The following is a 20886-nucleotide window of genomic DNA, read 5'->3' as shown; positions in this document are numbered from 1 at the left end:
AATAAGAAATAAAAAATATAGTTAAGTTTAAAGTAGTTAAGTAATGATAATTTCCCGGTACTTTGTTGTGGCTGGAAGGGCATCCACTGCTTAAAAACATATACCAGAGTAGTTGGCGGTTCATTCCGCTGTGATGACCGCTGATAAATAAGGGACTTAGCCGAAGGGCAATAAATAAATGAAATACAGCATGACTTTGATTTTGAAAAAAACAACATGGCTTTTAGTTTTATCCATTCGCGCTATCGACTTTTATTTTGTAAATCTCCATAACATGGCGTTTTCCTCTCACGTCCCGACAAGCTTGTCTGTTATGATCTTGTAGGTGAGTAAACATTGTCATAAATCATATTTCTCAAAGAAAACCTCACTATCCATCTGAACATTAAGTTAATCCCTTAGTAAGTCAACATTTATCACATTATTAACGTTTAAAGCAATATAAAGACAAATGTCAGTGTTTGTGTCACCTGCTATAACAGTAATGCCCAAATTAACCATGTTTTAGTATAGCAAATTTTAAAAACAATGTTTTTAGCGTAGCCATAACCATTTGTACAACCACAATTGTGCTGCAAATACCATGTTAAAACTTGGTTTTAAATGTGTGGTTACAATTGTTTAAGCAACGTTACAGTGCGTTACAATGGTTTACAAGCCACATTTCTTGGTTTTATTTGTTGGAAAACCGTGGATCATTTTGTTATGCTTTATACCGTGTAACCTCATTAATTTCTGTTTTCAGGATCAAGATTTTAAAGTAAAAATGACTAATCCACTCAGAGGAGAGGTTATCAGATTGTACAAAAACGTAAGTTGAATTTCATATATAAAGTTTTAGAATTGTGTGCATTTATACTGTATGCCAGCTTTTATTTCACATGTAGCTTGTTTAATATATCCGCTTCTATTTCACATAGCACTGCATTACAGTCACAATGAAAGAGGATGTGAAAATGATAGTAATGACTACGTTTGTCAATCATTTCTTTTCTGCAGCTGTTGTATCTTGGTCGAGAATATCCAAAAGGAACTGCATACTTCAGAGAGCGTCTGAAGGCGGCTTTCATGAAGAACAAAGATGTCACAGATCCTGAGAAAATCCAAAAACTGATCGACCGTGGAGACTTTGTAATCAAAGAACTAGAGGCACTTTATTTTCTCAGGAAATACAGAGCCATGAAGAAACGCTATTACGAACCGGAGCATTAATCAGCGACGAGTTCTCGGTCACATGTGCCAGATTATAAGTATTTGAATGTTTGTATTTGATGTGTTGCACTATCAAATCATTACTACTAGGACGACCTTGTTAGATTCAACGAAGAAGACAAGTATTAATTGTAATAAAATGACAGATGTGCATATTTAAAGGGATAGTTCACACAAAAATGAAATATAATCACCTACAAGTAGTTCCAAATCTTCATGAGTTACTTATATTGAATTTAAATGTTGGAAAACATTTATTTTTATACACTATGGAAGTATGGAGGACGAAACCTACAAAAACAATAAATAAATAAAAACGCAAATATATAAATAAATTTGTAAATAAATCCATATATTCCTGCATAAATAAATATGCAAATAAATAAATAATAGTATATAAAAATGCATAATTTCCTGCATAAATAAATATATAAATAATTAATAATGTGGACAGGTAAATATTTAAATTAATTACACAAATGTTGGAATAAGAAAATGCTAAACTGAAAGTTTATTTAAGATCCAATCCCCCCACCCCCCCACTGTAATTGTTAATTTAATCTTGAATGTAGTTGTGTATTTTCCCCAGCTCAGCATGTGTCTGTCAGGCTGCCTTTTAATCATCAGAAGCCAATCAAAAAAATCGAATGCAATTTTTTTCTAAAAATCAACCAATTATGGCATAAAAAACGCATTCTGATGATTAACAGACACCCTCTCATTAGCATGTTGACCTGAGGAAGAGGAAATGCGCAACTACGTTCAAGAATGAATACACGTTTGACATGATAAACTTCAAGTTTAGCATTTTCTTATTCCCCCAAAATTCGAGCAATTCAGTTAATTATTAACCTGTCCTGTTATTTATGCAGGAATTTGTGGATTTTTATATACATTTATTTCTTTGCGTATTTATTATTTTATTTATGTGGAAATTTATGGATTTATTTACTCATTAATTTCTATATTTGCGTATTTATTTATTGTTTTTGCAGTTTTCGTCCTCCATATTTCCTCCGTCAACTTCCAACATGATTCAAAACATCTTCTTTTATGTTCAACAAAATGAAAGAAGCAGTGGAGGGTGAGTAAATAATGACAGAATTTTCATTTTTGAATGTACTATCTCTTTAAACAAAACTTCCAGTTTTACGTTGCTTTAAGGAAGTTCATGAGTGTGTAACTCAACCTCACAGTAAGCGAAGTTGTTTTTTCGCGATGATTTCTTCTGCAGTTCCCTTGTCAGGTCCATTCTTGCATTACCGGAAACCTTAAAGTGCAAAAATGGTAAAAGTAAGAAGAACAGGGTGATTGTCAATTTGTTTATATGCAATAAATGTATGCTCACTTTTGCTTTGAGAAATTTGTAGGCTTTGTAGCAGGTGAGGTCCTCTTTTGATAGCGTGAGTCCAGGCTGCAGTTTCACCCGTTGGCCACCTTTGAGATACGTTAAAGGGTATATACTGAATAAAATTATTAATTGGATTTACTAACAATTTTTAAAGGTAAGTGGTTGCAAACTATTTATAGATGAGGGCTGAATTTAAAAAAGAAAATTCCATTTAGTAATGTACAACCTAATTTGTTTAAATTCAGCCCATATAAATTGTTTGCAACCACTTACCTTAAAAAATTGAGTACATCCAATCATTCGGGGGGTTTTTTCTCAGTGTAGTTCACCCAAAAATGAAAAAGTCATTATTTACTCACTCTACACTAAATCCAAATCCAGTTTGAGTTTCCTTTGTTCTGTTGAAAACAAAAGTAGATATTTTGAAGCATGTTGGAAGGCTGTAATAATTGACTTACATAGTATTTCTTTTTCCTATTATGCATGTCAGGGGTAGCAGATTTCCAGCATTCTTCAAAATATCTTCTTTTATGTTCAACAGAACAAAAAAAATAATAATTTTGACAGAGTTTTGTTTTTTGGGTGCACTGTCCCTTTAAGAAACCATTGATTATGCACTGAAAAAATTAATAATTGGATTCACATTTATTTTTTAAGGTAAGTGGTTGCAAACAAATATACATGGGCTAAATTTAAACAAACAAAATAAGTTGAACGTTACTAAATTTAATTTATTTGTTTAAATTCAGCCCAAATAAATAATTTGCAACCAAGCCTGTAACATATCTATTTCTTGTTGAATGATGTATTGCATCAAAATATATTGCCATAAACGATATTATTGTCAATTTAAGACCATTTAATGCCACTCATTAAATAATGCCAGAATGACAATATAATAGCATCACAATGCAAGTACACTCTTCCAAAGAGCACATCATGTTTTATTCTTAAGAATATTTCATTTGATTATAGTCATTTTAATAATTTGGCATTGGAATCAGAATGGGAAAAGGCATATCCTAAATTAATAATGATAAATGTTAACAAAGAAGTGCAGAGAAACCGAGGTTGTGAAATCTGCTACCAGATCTATTTTCAGTCATCAGGCACCCACATGAAAACTTAGATTATAGTAAATACTACAGTGTTTTTTAACCATACTGGCACTGACAACTCCAATAGAGATAGAGATGTTGCACAATCAGCTAAAATGTTGCTAGAATTGTTTTTTATGAATGGGCGATATATATTGCATCATCAAAAATGATTGAGGTCATGTTCATGTTGTGTGATAAGTTGATATATTGATTATTGTGACAGGCCTATTTGCAACCCCTTACATTTAAATAAATGTAGTAAATTCAGTCAATCATTTTTTTTCAGTGTGTCAAACAATTACAGCAGGATGCACCGCAAATCAGAAAGATTCATACCTGATAATATGCTGACAATAAGACCCACTGCGATGGCTGTAACAGTTCCCAACAGGCCAAAGTACAGGTATGAAAGCGAGTACCAATTATCAGCCAAGAAAGGCCTGTTAATGAATGATTCTGTTATGTATCATTCAATGCATTTTGACTTGATTTCCACAACCCACCTTTCTAGAGTTTCTTCCTTAATCCTGAAGATGTCCATGTTTGCAGTCCAGTTAGTGGCATCTGGTGCCATAGAGAGGTTACAGCCATGTGTGTTCAGAGTCAACGGTCTTCTGTTTTCTGCTGGCGGAGGGTAAATCTGTGCCCCGATACACACCCACAATGACAGCCCCAAACCAGACACAAGTCCTGCCAAACCTCCCTAAAACAGAGACTTTTGAGGAAATAGTTCACCCTAAAATTAACATTTGCTAACCCTGCATTAAAGATTTTTTTATTAGAACTGAAAATCTAACATCACTTGTTCGAACAGCTGATAAAATCATCACAAGAATCAAGCGCTGTTTATTAGTGAAGGCTGAGTGCTGGGTTTTGGTACACTGTTACTGTAATTTTTCACAGTACATTACATTAGTATCAGTTTACAGGATTTAACCGTGAAATTCACAGTAATATGTTGTATTAAGGATTTTATTGTGAAAACTGAATGGTACGCTGTAAAAAATGTCCAGAATTTCACAGCATGTTGCTGTATTTTTTCACAGGATTTAACTGTGCAATCAACAGTAATATGTTGTATTCAGAATTTTATTTTGAAATTAATGCAGGGAGCATGATTACAGCAAATTACTGTAAAAAGGGCTATATGAAGGGCACATGAGGCGCAGTAGTCAGTTGGCGTTTCTGTGTGGAGTTTACATGTTCTCGTGGGTTTCCTCCGGTGAGAATGACAATTTGTTGTAGTTGTTGTTGTTGTTATTATTATTATTACTACTACTGGCGACACGGTGGTGCAGTGGGTAGCACGATCGCCTTACAGCATGAAGGTCGCTGGTTCGAGCCCCGGCTTGGTCAATTGGCATTTCTGTGTGGAGTTTATATGTTCTCCCCGTGTTGGCGTGGGTTTCCTCCGGGTGCTCCGGTTTCCCCCACAAGTCCAAAAACATGCGGTACAGGTGAATTGGGTAAGCAAAATTGTCTGTTGTGTATGTGTGTGAATGAGTGTGTATGGATGTTTCCCAGTGATGGGTTGCAGCTGGAAGGGCATCCGCTGCGTAAAACATATGCTGGATAAGTTGGCGGTTCATTCCGCTGTGGCGACCCTGGATTAATAAAGGGACTAAGCTGAAATGAATGAAGAGCACATGAACTTTTATGCTAGTACAGGCACCTTTTTTTTTTATATTTAGGAATATTTACAGCATGTTATTTACAGAACCAAAAACTATTTAGTTACCAACATCTTTAAAATAATTTAAAAGAAGCAGTTGTTTTTATGGATTATTATGGTTTGGTGTTAGATGGTTTTAGTTTTAGATGGGTAAAATTTCCCTAATGATGGACAGATTTATAGTATAGCAGCTTCTCACTTTACAATGTTCATTGTTGTGGATTATCAGCTGTTTGGACTCTTATTCCAAGATTACTCTTAATTAATAAGAATTTTGGGGCTGCTCTGTAATCCTTAAAGGGATAGTTCACCCAAAATTGAAAATTCTTGTTGTTTATATTTTATGTATATTTATTCAGTTGCTTTGACAATTGTAGGTGCTAATGTTGTTGTGTGTGTTTTTTTTTATTCTCCTCCTTGGGGGTGGGATGGGGGACTGAGGGTTTTTGAATGTTCTTGTTTACCCTTAGTTACTGTTAAAAAAAAGTGTATATTATTGATGTTGTGGTATTTTTATTTTTTAGTAGACTGCACAAAAAAAAATAGAAAATTCAGTCATCATTTACTCATCTTTTCACAAAAATAGTTTGACTTTCTCCTGAACACAAAAGAAGAATTATTCAGAAAAGCTGTAACCATTGACTTCCACAATTGACTAATTTGTTTTTCCTACAATGGAAGTCAGTGTTTACTAATTTTAAGCTTTCTTCCAAATAACTTTGTGTTCAATAAAAAAAGAAAGCCTCCCGACGGAGAGATGATGGGGTAATTTTCATTTTTGGGTGAACTATCCCTTTAAATAGTCTTTTTTAATAGGACGCCAAATGATTCATGTTCTACATTAATTTTACTTATGTATTGTATTTTTTCTTTTTCACATTTGACCAATTTTAAAATCTGACCATACAGTAACCTTTGAGTTGGCACATGGAAACAGGATTGCAAGAGAAAATAGGCCTAGCAGAGGTCCACCAATCACTCCTGAAATACTGAAAGCGGCCTGTTGAAAAAATAGATAGCATTTTTTTGATTACGCCACTTTTGCATTCATAATTTCATAAAATTGACCAGTAACCCACCTGGAGCATCCCTCCCATCATAGATGCAATGCCAGCCATTCCGATGCACATGGCACCGTAAAACAAACCTGTTATTGGTGAAAACCATCTAGTTTAGTTGATCGAGTCACTGATTACTGATTAATAGACATGCATTTACTCACTCATGGCCTTTGAAGCCCAGGACAGCTGTTTTTCTGACAGACTGAGGTACGGTCGCAGCACATCTGTTACAGTTACTGCAGCCAAAGCATTCACACTGGATGAGACAGTACTGTTGATAATAAACATGCTGTGATTTATGATTAAGAATTAATATGAATGTGGTAAGGCATATTTAAAGGAGTAGTTCACTTATAATGAACAATTTTATGGCATACTTATTTTTTTTTTGCATTTGAAAGATTACAAATTTCTTTGCATATACAAATAATGTTTTTACATTGTAAGATGCATTCTGAGGGAGAAGTTTTGATCTGTAAGAGACAGCATCGTTTCTCCAAAATAATGCAAAATATAAGTTCTAGGCCAGGCATGGGCAAACTCGATCCTGGAGGGCCGGTGTCCCTGAAAAGTATTGCTCCAACACTAATCAAACACACCTGAACACCCTAATTAGTGTCTTTAAGATCACTAGAAAGCTACAAGCAGGTGTGTTTGATTAGGGTTGGAGCAAAACTATGCAGGGACACCGGCCCTCCAGGATCGAGTTTGCCCATCCCTGTTCTAGGCAGATTTACTTATACCTAACTTACACCTATTAAGAGGAATGACCCTCAAGCTCTTAGTAACTTACTAAGATGCTTAGATGAGATTAAAATCTAGCTATCCCACAATTGTTAAACATTAAATGTTGATAAGACCGATGTGATTGTTTTCAGCCCTACTGATAACGTTCAGGCCCCATGCCTAGGTCTGGGCTGCTTATCTGCCTTCAGATCCCCGTGTGCAAAATCTGGGTGTCATTGAAACTAGAAAGACATAGTTTGGTTATTGGCTCCAGTTTTTATCAACTCCGCTTGCTGTCTATAGTTAAACATTTCTTAAATCCCACCACACTAAAGATGGCAGTCCACGCTTTTATTACGTCACGGTTAGACTACTGCAATTCACTTTGCTGTGGCGTTTCAAAATCACAAGTTTGTCGCCTTCAGTTGGTCCAAAATGCTGTTGCTAGGTTAGTTTGTAATCGTAGGAAACATGACCACATTACCCTTCTTCTAAGGGGTCTCCATTGGCTGCCCATCCAATTCAGAATTAATTTAATTAATTAAATTTGCTTTTACTGGTACTTAAATCCCTTCATAATCTAGCCCCAACCTGTCTCTCAGAGCTGTTGCATTTTTACACTCTCGTAAGATCTCTTAGATCAAGTGATCAAAATCTTATACTAGTTCCTCAGTCCAGACTGAAACATATAGAGGGCACAGTGATTTCTCCGTGATGGGTCCTCAGTTATGGAACACTTTGCTCCTTGAGATTAGAATGGCTCTATCACCACTCCGAGTGACACCATGACCATAAGTTTATCAGCTACTCAGAAAGGCATTATTGCTTATACATCTTTATTAGCCCACAGAAGAATCTTATTATGCTGGAAATCCCCCACACCCCCAACTGTGACAGCCATGGTTTGAAGATGTGATGTCTTTTCTAAAACTAGAAAAGATTAAATACACACTAAGAGGTTTGGTTGACAGGTTCTGTACATACTGGGAACCTATTTTATCATATTTTAAAAATCTGAAAGAATTACTCTGTGGTTAAATAATCTATATATCTCTTTGTATCTACTTTATGGTGTTTCTTGTCTTAAATGTAATTTGTCCTGCAATTTTATTTATTTATTTATTTATTTATTTTTCCTGCCCCTGTTATTAAGAATTGTTTTTCTTCTTCTTTTTTTTCCTTCCGTCATTACTGTTATGTCACGACATGCATAACTTTAATTACTGCATTCGACTTTAATTATTGTGTTCAGCTGCCTTTGGATGTTCAGTTTCACACACTATGTGTGTGTGAAATACAGTATCATGTCTCCAAAGTAATCTAAATTATAAATTATTTTGTCTAACAAGGTTTTTGTACTAAACCTGTAATGTCAGTTTCTATTTCGACTAATAAGCACTTCCCACTAAATTGTCAATTGTGCCAGCTGCAGTAGTTGAAAGATTTTTCTATTGAATGACACCGCGACGACGAGTTCTTATTAAAGGATTCTGCTTTGAAGATACCCGAAAAATTCTCCTGGTTTATCTCTTCTACAAATTCACAACACATTTAAGCTCTGATGATATTAAGTCTGAAGAAACAAAGGTTAATGCATACAAATACATTAATAACAACCTTATTTGTGACATTTTAAAAAGATACTTGCATATTTAAATAGAAAACAGTCCATATTTATACTTTTTACTATATATTTCAACAACAGCAACAACAAAAATAGATATTTGGTGCAAGAATTCAGCCTCCGGGTAGTTAACATGAGCTAATAATGCACATTTTACCACAATTATGTTCTGATTCTTTTTATTCTCTTGTTTTCCAGTGTAAATGTCTGATTTTTAATTAAATTCATTAGAGAAGTGCAGTTTCAGACATATGTATGCAAATTAAGTGAGCTTAGCAAATCTGCAAATTTTGTACAAGTAAAAAAACCTTATATATATATATATATATATATATATATATATATATATATATATATACTTACATTTTATATATATATATATATATATATATATATATATATATATATATATATATATATATATACTGTAAGTCTTTAAATGTCACTTTAAGCTGAATAACTAATTTCTTGCAAAATAACTAGTAAAATATTATGTACCGACATCATGGCACAGTTGAAATAAATGAGTTATTAGAAATTTGTTATTAAAACTATTATGTTTTAAAAATTATGAAGTAATTATTAAATACGTTTGCCTCCATACTTGGCATTTAGGAAGGGTTTTATGAAGCACTTAGAATTTTAAGCAGGTACAAAATCTTTAATTCTAGTTGAAGAGTTTAGCAATGTCAAGATGGCATACTTTTTTTTTGTTACATAGCTGCTTGGACATTCTACACTGAAAAAAATGATGTCTGCAAAATTGTTGCAAACAATTTATTGGTGTTGAATTTAAGCAAACAAATTCAATTTAGGAATGCTCAACTCAATTTGTTTGTTTAAATTCAACTTAAACAAATTGTTTACTATCACTTAACTTAAAAACATTTAGTAAATCTAAGGAATCATCTTTAAATAATTTTTTTTCAGTGTACTAAATGTAATCTTTACCACTGAAGACAGAAAGTCCTGATGTTAACATGTGTGTAAGTGAATATTTTATATGTATCTCTTTTTGCAGAACAAACCTTAAAGTGCCACTGAATGCCGCTGCCACAAACAGCCCCGGCAGACCAGGGTATTCACTCAGGATATCCAACACCAGGTACGGCATAAGCTTATTGCATGTTATAGAGAGAGACATTAATGCAGCATATTCCAATATTAATCAGTAATGTCAATAAGAGCTGAAAGCGATCGCTCATCCAAAAAATGAAACCCTTTACTCTCCCTCAAGTGGTTTGAAACCTCTGAGTTTCTTTCTTCTGTTGAACACAAGAGAAGATATTTTGAGGAAAGCGGAAAACCTGTAACCGTTGACTTCCATTGCAGTAAAGCAAATACTATGGAGGTCAATGGTTACAGGTTTCCAGCATTCTTCAAAATATCTTCTTTTGCATTCAACAGGTTTGAAAACAAGTAACGGGAGAGTAAATTATTACACAATTTTCGTGTGAACTATCCCTTCAGATATTTTATAAACAGATTATAAAGTAGTTGAATTACCTGGTCTTGAGCAGATACTTTTTTTGCCATCCATGGGTCACAGTTCTTATAAACGGAGTATAAACACAAGCCACAAAGCACTGAGCAAAGAGTAACTACCCACAGAGTCACTAAATTAATGAATAATGCCCTGAATAGAGACAAAACACACAGACAAACTGTTCAGTTTTATATTGCATGCCTGAATTTGTGTTTTTGTTCGTGTGTGTGTGTGTGTGTGTGTGTGTGTGTGTGTGTGTGTGTGTGTCGCTCACATTTTGGCATGGAACAGGGACTTGCATGATATGTATCTCTGCACCTGAGCATGGTTGATGCCGTAGAAGCTGGTCCAGTAAAATGTCCCACCAACTGTGATGCTCCAGAAAGTGTGTCGCCTCAGAGGGTTTGGGTCGAAGCTGAAAGAGAAGGTGTGTGATTTTGTACATCTGTGTGAAGAGATACTCCAGCCAAAAGGAGGTTTTGAAGACTGTTATTAACCAAAACAGTTGCATTTCCCATTGAATTTCCAGGGGATGGAAGTCAATAGGAAGCAAAAGCAACATTCTTCAAACTATCTTCTTTTGTGTTTCACAGATTAGGAAAGGAAATCATCCAAGAGCCTAATTAGAAACATTTCTGTTTGTACAGTACATATTTTTTTCTACAACCTCTATTCTATATCGAAAGTCTGTAAATAGTTTATATTTGCTTTTATTTTTGTTTAATTATATTTCAATCTTATTGTTGTTGTTAATTTTAAGGTCACGAGCGGTTGTGCAAGCATTTCACTGCATATCATACTGTATGACAGGATCAATATTAGTGAATTTACACTGTATTAAATGATGATGATGATGATGATGATGATGATGATTCAGGATCAACATTAGTGAATTTACACTGTATTAAATGATGATGATGATGATGATGATGATTCAGGATCAACATTAGTAAATTTACACTGTATTAATTGATGATGATGATCCAGGATCAACATTAGTAAATTTACACTACATTAAAATGATGTTGATGTTGATTATCATACACTCACTCCCATAGGTTGATCCGACCCCCGTAGGTGGAGTCACTGATGATCCTCGAGATCCCACCCTGCAGCAGCAGTGATTGAACGATCACAGCCAAGAGACCCGCTAACATGATGCCAACCTGAAACACATCCGTCCACACCACTGCCTTCAGGCCACCCTGACAGGGTAAAGGTAATATATAATAATATTACGTTAATGTAGTTATACATTCATTATCTAATTATATATTTATCTATTAATTATATTATTAATTATTTATGTAATATTTTTTAGTAATTGAAAAATTATTATTAGTAATAATAACAATAATTAATTATTAGTAATTAATTATTAGTTAATTATTAGTAATAATACCAATAACTATAATAATATCAATAATACCAATAAAATAATAATAATAATAATAATAATTATTATTATTATTATTTTATTTTATCAGTGGTACTAGTAGAAATATGTTTTATGACCAAAAGTATTGATAACAATTAATTATTTATAATATTAACAATAACAACTATAATAAAATACGTCATAGTTCAAATGAAAAATGTGAACAATTTTAAAATAAAAAATTCTAAAAATAAATATCAATAAAAAAACTATTCAAATGTATATATATATATATATATATATATATATATATATATATATATATATATATATATATATATATATATATATATATATATATATATATATAAACATTCAAAACATTTAGAAAAAACAATATTACCCAAAAAAACGATAGTTCTCTTTGTTCAAACTACTTATTTATAAATGAAATAACACAATTTTTATTTTTGGGGTGGACAACTTAATTGTTTTATGTCCAATCCACTTTAATTTGTTAAAAACAAATAAGTTAACTTAATTCCTTCATGTTGTCCCAACACAAATCAATTATGTGGAACCCAACATTATTTACAGGGTTTATCAGGGACACTAAAATAACTTTTGTCAACTTACTAGTGTGCAGTAGAGAGTACAGACCACTCCAGTGGATATAACAGCCCCCCAGAGATCAATACCTGTGACTGAGAAGAGCAGTGGAGTCACTTCAGACACACTTGCTACTTCACACACTTCACTAATAATACGGTAAAACACTCTATACACAACAACAGGTTTTTAGTACTTAAAGGAAAACAAAGCCTTTGTGATTTTCAGTTGCTCAGAAAGGATCTTTAGATGATCAAAATATATTATTCACATTTAAAAATTGTTCGTTTTAAGGTTTTTAGGGAGACCATTTCCCTCTGGCATTGATGTAAAAACACATATTCATGTATTTATTACATCTAATTTATTCATAAAATGTATTAAAGTTTGCAGTGTTTTGTGGGATATTTAGTGTGTTCTGAACTGATTATCTATTTCTGCTTACTTTAGGTCAAACTGTACAAACTATGCATCTAATTGGACTTTCCTTTAAGGCAATATGTAGGACAAAAACAGGTCTTGTTAACTTTTGCGGTGTCTATCGGGACTCTAAATCTGCTGGTTTCAGACTGTTGAATGACTTTTTTCTTGCATAGACTAATTGGCACGATTATGCATTCACAATGGTATGACCCCTTATAGGGGTGGTCAAATGCATATCTATTATTTTAATTATTAACGTTATGTAAAATACAGATCATAGTGAACTTTTTCTCAGTTTCAAAGGGATTACCCCCTCCATACATCTTATTTTGACATCCTACAGGGGGATCAAGCCTTAATTAGCGGAGTCAATCCCTGCCAAACCCCCCTGTAATTCGCACCCTGACTGTGATGTAATAACATGCACCTTTTGTAAAGCTGCTTTGGAGCAATAACTATGGAAATCGCTATAAAAATAAGCTTGATTTGAATGTTAATATTGATTAAATTAAACTTGAAAACTGTGCACTTGCAAACAAGTTCTACCTTGATTTAAAGCCAAAGCTGGAGCATATATTACCAGACCAGTGTATAATACCTGAAAAGAGATGGAAAATGATGTTATATTCGTGGTATGATTTAATAAAACTGATAATAGAATAAAAACACTCACTGTCTGAAGGATAAACAGGATTGTCCCCAGTAGTCGAATTAGTTTATTGTAACGCATCTCCAGATACTATGAAATAAAACATGATAAATCATTCATTCATTCATTTTCCTTCAGCGTAGTCTCTATTTTAGAGGTTGCCACAGCGGAATGAACCGCCATATACCATAACATTGTAAATCTAAATTAACACATTACATATCATAGCATGTATTGCCATGGGTAACCAACCGTTATTGTAGTTAACTAAAATCTAATTTATAAAATTGAAACCACTAAAATAAAAAATAATAATTATAAAAACAAGGAAAAAATATAAATAAAACTTTGTCTAATATGACTTACTAAAATAACTAAATAAAATGTAATGCAAAATGTTAAATTATGTAAACAAAATATTTATTATGGAAATAATAAAACAAACAAACAAAAACAAAAAACTGCACGCAAAAATGACTAAACTAAAACTATAAATACTAAAACTATAGCTTACATTCAAATAAAAATGTTAAATGTAGAAATAAAAATGTATTTTAACTATTAAGAAAACTAAAAAACAAACACAAAACAGCAACAAAAATGACAACAAAATAAAAAATACTAAAACTACAAATGTATAATGTAAAATAAACGTGTATTTGAGCTATTGAGAAAAACACAGACAAAAAAGCAATAAAAAATAAAAAATATTAAAAGTAAAATGCAAATATAAAAATAAAAATGTATTTGAACTATCAAGAAAAAATAAAACAACAAAAACAGCCAGCAAAAAAAGAAAAAATACTAAAACTCTAACTAAAATAAAGATGTATATTGTAAAAATAAAAATGTATTTGAAAGTGCTTAAGACAGTAATACTTGCTGTCAGTAATACCAAAACTGCACACTTCCCATTGATAATACATGATACAGTGGTAATATCTGCTGGATTTAGTGTGATTTTAGATTGAAGTAAACACACATTCACACATTAGAGGCTCTATTTTAATGATTTAAGCACATCGTTTTAAGCGCATGGTGCAAAAGCATTAAGGGCATGTCTGAATTCACTTTTGCTATTTTAAGTATAGATAAATACACTCTGTGCCCTAGCTCATGGTCTAACAGGGTTGTCTCATCTCCCATGGTGGACTTTGTAAGAGGAAAAACTGAACGCTTCACTAGTGAGAAAACAGTTAAACAGAGCATCTGCAGTGCGAGGATAAAGATCGAGCCTCCTCCATTCGGCTTCTTTACTTTCTCTTGTACTCTTTACTGCTTTACTTTCGTAGATAAGGAAACGGTGTTGTACACACTCCACGGAAGACATCCATTAGCCTACATATTTAATTTAGTTTGTTAAGCGCAAAGATTTGTTTCAAAACTATTTCTAAATTCTGTCCTAATATTCAAGAAATAAATGAACAATAATAACCAAGTGTGGTCAAAAAACTGAGTTATATCCAAACACACGTCCTGTTCTTATGCCCCATATGGTGATGCAGACGTCTCCAAAACCCCACAGGTGGACTTATCTAAATTTGTTTTAATTAAAGCAAATAATTTTATGCATATAATAAATAATACTGCTAATAATAATAATATTACTAATAATAATAATATAAATAATAATAATAATAATAATAATAATAATAATAATAATAATAATAATAATAATAATAATAATATAAATAATAATAATAATAATAATAATAATATAAATAATAATAATTAAAATAAAATAATAATAATAATAATAATAATAATATAAATAATAATAATAATAATATAAATAATAATAATAATAATAATACAATATAAATAATAATAATAATAATATAAATAATAATAATAATAATACAATATAAATAATAATAATAATAATATAAATAATAATAATAATAATACAATATAAATAATAATAATAATAATAATAATAATAATAATAATAATACTGCTAATAATAATAATATTACTAATAATAATAATATAAATAATAATAATAATATTAATAATAATAATAATAATAATAATAATATAAATAATAATAATAATAATATAAATAATAATAATAAAAATAAAATAATAATAATAATAATAATAATAATAATAATATAAATAATAATAATAATAATAATAATAATACAATATAAATAATAATAATAATAATAGTACAATATAAATAATAATAATAATAATAATAATAATAATATAATAAGAATAAGAATAATAAATGCTATTAATATTATACAAATGCTAATTCTCATGAATAAACTGAAAAAGCAAAATAAGGCATGGAGGCAGTGGTTTTTTATTTATGTAGAAAAAAATTTTTTTTGTAACATTTTAATTCTTTTTTTTTTTCATATTATAAGATATTTGTGTGTTGCTGTACATCCTGTGTGTATTAAGCAATGTGCAAACATTTGGACCTGCACAGGCGCATAACTAACGTGCTCTGCGCTGAACTTTAGACCTGCTTTTAGTTGGTCAATGGCGTGGTCTATTTAAGTTCCTCAAAATACCAATGTGCCAACAATGTGCCTTAACACACCTCCTTTATAGACCGGAACACTCATGAGTCCACAAAGTAGTGCAACTGGATTTTCTATTTAAACAACATGGCGCAAATGGTGAAAATCTGTTGTGCTGGTCTGAAAATAACAACAAATTGCACCAAACATGTCTTGCGCCTTATTGCATCGGGTGTATGATAGGGCCCTACAACTTTCTCCTTAATAATATTAATTTCAGAAAAGTATTTTTGGCAAAATAGTGAAATATTAGCAGATAATGACTAACAATATTGTTAAAAAAACACATTAGCACTATTTATTCTACTGTGAAGTCATACTTGCATGTGATTTCAGACTGAATATTCAAAGTAGCACTGTAAACAATAAAGGGAGCATCTTACAGAACCATTGTGCGAATATAAAACCAACTTTACCTCAATTTATTTTAATATTACTGTCTTAGGCATGCAGTTTTGTTTTTTTATTTTGTTAATAGTTCAACTACAAGATACTTTATTCCCAAATACTTTAATCCAAGTTGAGTTGTCTGCGTCACCTCATAAGTGCTTGTTACTCCCAGTCTGTAGAAGATTGGCAGGAAGATCTCAGAGCTCAAAGCCACCATAAAAGCATAAGAGAAGCAGATGAGGATGAAGATGGCTCCGTACTTGTACACCTCCACCGGCGTCCCCAGAACGGTGATAGCAGACATGAAGCTGGCTGTCAGAGATAAAGCCACCGGCATGGCTGACATACTCCGTCCGGCCACCAGAAAATCAGCCGAGCTGTTCTGAGATCTCGCTGCAAATGCATAATAAACCCCGATTCCTGCAGAAACGGCCAGCATCATGATGAAAACCACATAATCCCACACGCCGAAGACTGCGCTGCTCATCCTCATCTCAACTTCTGCTACAGGAAACACCCTGCAGGTGAAGAGGGGGAAAATAATGAATAATTAACAGCATACACTGTAAACAAATATCTGTTAGTTAACAGTTCACTGAAAAAAATGATTCACTGGATTTACTTCATTTTTACTAAAAGGTAAGTGGTTGAAAACTATTTATGTGGGCTGAATTTAAACAAACAAATGAAGTTGAACAATACTAAATTTAAGTTGTTTGTTTAAATTCAGCCCATATAAAATGCAACCACTTACTTTAAAGAGAATAGAAAATCCAATCAATCATTTATTTCAGTGTGTTTTCCTTATATAGACGGTTGTGATTTGCATTGATCTCTGCTTTTGATGTCAAACTCAACTCTGCGGTTTAACAAAGTGACTTTTATTGACATTTGAGACGTTTGAAATAATATAATTTATTAGAAATATTATATTCAGAAATGCGTCTGTAAAATTACAGAAAATATACTGGCGGTTTATTACAAGGTTTTTGTAATACACAACAGCAACCCAGACAATATATCACTTTTAACTATTAAATATGTTAATAAAAATCACTTATTTGAACTTTCCAAAGTTAAAGGTTGTTGAAAGTGTTATGACCTTCTATTGAGTATAAAGCCCCTATCGTACACCCACTGCAACAAGTCGCAAGACGTGTTTGGTGCTATTTGTTGCTATTTTCAACCCTAATTTTCACATTTTGCGCCACGTTGTTTAAATAGCAAATCCATTTGCGCTACTTTGTTGACTCATGTGCTGGGTCAAAACGGTCCTGTTCTTAATCTTGTTTAGTGTGTTCAACTGTGGTAGCATCTTTTAATTAGGCAAAATCTCTATTTTATTTATTTTTTGCTCCTTTTATGGTTACACTCTCTGTGTTTTTTCCTATTATGTGCCTATTGCTGTTACTGTTTTTATGCTCATATTGTTTATTTGTTTTTTTATCTCTGTAAAGCACTTTGTGCAGCCTTGTGGCAGTTGGAAACGTGCTATATACAGTAAATAAATTAAACTTGAACTTGTCTGGATCACCATATGGGGCATTAGAATAGGACGTGTGTTTGGATATAACTCCATTTTTGACCAAACTTCATTATTATTGTTCATTTATTCGTTCGCTGGAAATTAGAACAGAATTTAGAAACAGTTTTGAAACAAATCTTTGCGCTTAAACTAAATTAAATATGTAGGCTCATGAATGTCTTCAGTGGAGTGTGTACAACACTGTTTCCTTATCTACCAAAGTAAAAGAGTAAAAGTAAAAAAGTAAAGAGGCTGAATGGAGGAGGCTTGATCTTTATCCTCGCACTGCAGATGGTCTGTTTAACTGTTTTCTCACTTGCGTTCAGTTTTTCCATTCAGTTTTTACAAAGTCCGTCATGTAAATAGCAAATGCACCATGGCGCGACGCAACGGACTCTTTAAAGGGAATGAGAGATGAGATTCTGATTGGTTTAATGCACATTATGCTCAAAACAAACTCATAACTCATTAGGAGAATTAGCACAACCCGTTAGACCATGCACCAGTGCACAAAGCGTATTTTTCCATCCTTAAAATAGCAAAAGTGGATTCGGACACGCCCTTAATACTTATGCGCCATGCGCTTTAGTCTATGCACCTAGATCAGTAAAATAGTTTGTTCAGAGGTGTAACAAAGAAGACTGAAATTTTTGGTATATATTATTGAATTCGAAATGAAAAAAAAAGATAAATGTGGAAAACACACTTTAATCCTCAGCCCCAGAGCGAAGAGTCAGCTCAAGGTTTAGAAAAAATAAACATGATAATTTATTTAGTAACTTTAACAGAAACTAAATATCAAACTGAGTGACTCTAGCCTAAAACAACAAACAAAAAACAGCTAACTAAGTTTTGAGGAATAGCTTACCTAAGCAAAAAAATATAAAATCAAAGATGAAAATGAACAACGTAACTTCCCTGAGCTTCCTCTGTCAACCATACACAGGTGAAAAGATAAGAAAACAAAAATAAGGCACTCACCCTTTAGACACACTTGGAAGCAAATCTCAAATTAAAAACACAATGTATTAAACACCTGGGAGGTAACTGAATGAAGGAACAATAATGTTAATTATCCACCAAGAGTTGAATCTAACACAGTTTAACCAACTGGTATTAAGAATTAACCCAGCTACCCGATATTGCTAAGTGTACAATATCACAAACCGACTTTTACAGTTAAGAGCCGGGTAGAAGTGTTCCTCAGCTCAGTAGCTTCAGAAGACAGTATTTATACCCATACCACTCAGTTTCAGGCAGGCGGACAAAAGTAGTAACTCTGGGGGCCCCAAAACAGTGTTGGCCCTTAGAATCGTCCAAATCATCCAACAAGTTGTTTACCACGTCTGCATCTCTGCATGTTTTCACATGTACGCTAGTATTTTTCCTGAGACAATTTAAACTGAAATATACAATGACACTCTATCAAACATATCTACAACGATAAGGAATATGGTTACTTACTGAGATATTAACGCACAGCAATACCACACAAAGGACGGACTTTAAATGAATAAACAATGTTAGGAAAGAATTATAATGCAGCCCAACTGGAAATTGTATGCCTATGCATCTGACAAGTCTAAACAAGTTCGACCCATGCATGCTCGAGGCAGGATACAGAATATAGTATACTATACAATTATACACTCACCGGCCACTTTATTAGGTACACCTGTCCAGCTGTTTATTAACGCACATTTCTAATCAGCCAATGACATGGCAGCAAAAGGTGATTTAAGTGACTTTGAACGTAGCATGGTGGTTGGTGCCAGACAGGCTAGTCTGAGTATTTCAGAAACTGCTGATCTCTTGGGATTTACACGTACAGCCATCTCTAGGGTTTACAGAGAATATCCAGTTCTGTGGGCGCAATGCCTTGTTGATGCCAGAGGTCAGAGGAGAATGGCCAGACTGTTTACAGCTGATAGAAAGGCAGCAATAACTCAAATAACCACTCATTACAACCGAGGTCTGCAGAAGAGCATCTCTGAACATACAACATGTTCAATATTGAGGCGGATGGGCTACAGCAGCAGAAGACCACACCAGGTGCCACTTCTGTCAGATAAGAACAGGAATTTGGCATAACAATATGAAAGCATGTATCCATCCTGCCTTGTATCAACAGTTCAGGCTGGTGGTGGGGGTGTAATGGTGTGGGGGATATTTTCTTGGCACACTTTGGGCCTGTTAGTACCAATTGAGCATCGTGTCAACGCCACAGTCTACCAGAGTATTGTTGCTGACCATGTCCACCCCTTTATGAGCACAGTGTACCCATCTTCTGATGGCTACTTCCAGCAGGATAACCATGTCATAAAGCGTGAATCATCTCAGACTGGTTTCTTGAACATGACAATGAGTTCACTGTACTCAAATGGCCAACACAGTCACTAGATCTCAATCCAATAGAGCACCTTTGGGATGTGGTGGAGTGGGAGATTCACATCATGGATGTGCAGCCAACAAATCTGCAGCAACTGCATGATGATATCATGTCAATATGGATCAAAATCTCTGAGAAATCTTTCCAGTACCTTATTAAATCTATGCCATGAAGGATTAAGGCAGTCTGAAAGCAAAAGAGGGTCCAACCCCGTACTAGTAAGGTTGCATTACAATCAAATATAAGTTATTATATACAAACATAGTTAACCTGCAGTTATATAGCATATGGGTAATATCTATGTGTACATGTTTAATAAAGTGTATATGTGTATTAAGTGTATTTGTAAATTAACAGGTGACTAAAAAACAGTGTTTCACCAGCCTTGGTTGTTAAATGAGCATCAGGAATGTCTTATCGAAAGCTGGATTTTGGTTCAGAGATTGAGATGTTTCTTCTGATGTCTCTGTCTCTGTGAATTGTAAATTTTTTTTCTGGATCTGCATGATTGTCTTCATCCATCCCTCACATTCAATCCTCCACTAACTGGAGTCCTGGAGTGTTTTTTTCTCTAACTATGTAGATGATGTGCATCTCTGAAATATAGATTGGGAGTTCATTCACTATTTATAACAAAGGAAAGCATAATGTGTTTAACCACCCAGTGTTACGAACGTTGTGTATATTTCTGCGTTGAAATAATAAAACAAGTTTATTAACAGAGTGATATATTAGTAATATTCAGAATAAATATTGT

At 33.1% G+C, this 20886-nt stretch overlaps 2 protein-coding genes and 1 long non-coding RNA gene across 3 annotated transcripts; 2 read left to right on the top strand and 1 right to left on the bottom strand.

Annotated features, from left to right (window-relative positions):
- Window positions 1-258: 258 nt before the first annotated feature.
- On the top strand, window positions 259-2564 carry lyrm5a (LYR motif containing 5a). The gene is made up of 3 exons (XM_056456074.1): window positions 259-325; window positions 746-811; window positions 1000-2564. The coding sequence occupies exons 2-3, from the start codon at window positions 767-769 to the stop codon at window positions 1210-1212; spliced, it is 258 nt and encodes an 85-aa protein (XP_056312049.1). The 5' UTR covers window positions 259-325; window positions 746-766; the 3' UTR covers window positions 1213-2564.
- Window positions 2372-16727, bottom strand: slc5a8 (solute carrier family 5 member 8). The gene is made up of 14 exons (XM_056456073.1): window positions 16364-16727; window positions 13316-13381; window positions 13189-13240; window positions 12247-12314; window positions 11283-11437; window positions 10507-10647; window positions 10253-10382; window positions 9775-9863; window positions 6558-6667; window positions 6415-6482; window positions 6249-6335; window positions 4167-4366; window positions 4000-4103; window positions 2372-2649 (listed from the first exon to the last, which is right to left on the bottom strand). The coding sequence occupies exons 1-14, from the start codon at window positions 16706-16708 to the stop codon at window positions 2372-2374; spliced, it is 1893 nt and encodes a 630-aa protein (XP_056312048.1). The 5' UTR covers window positions 16709-16727.
- LOC130223290 (uncharacterized) lies at window positions 3630-17633 on the top strand. The gene is made up of 6 exons (XR_008836647.1): window positions 3630-4066; window positions 4175-4297; window positions 9768-9851; window positions 10524-10659; window positions 11291-11445; window positions 16388-17633. It is a non-coding gene; the product is annotated as an uncharacterized LOC130223290 (long non-coding RNA).
- Window positions 17634-20886: the final 3253 nt, after the last annotated feature.

This window comes from Danio aesculapii, chromosome 4, assembly GCF_903798145.1.
Source record: "Danio aesculapii chromosome 4, fDanAes4.1, whole genome shotgun sequence".
In the NCBI taxonomy this organism is placed as follows: Eukaryota; Metazoa; Chordata; class Actinopteri; order Cypriniformes; family Danionidae; genus Danio; species Danio aesculapii.
Note: the sequence above shows the minus strand (reverse complement) of the source record. Positions and strands in the feature narration are given on the sequence as shown.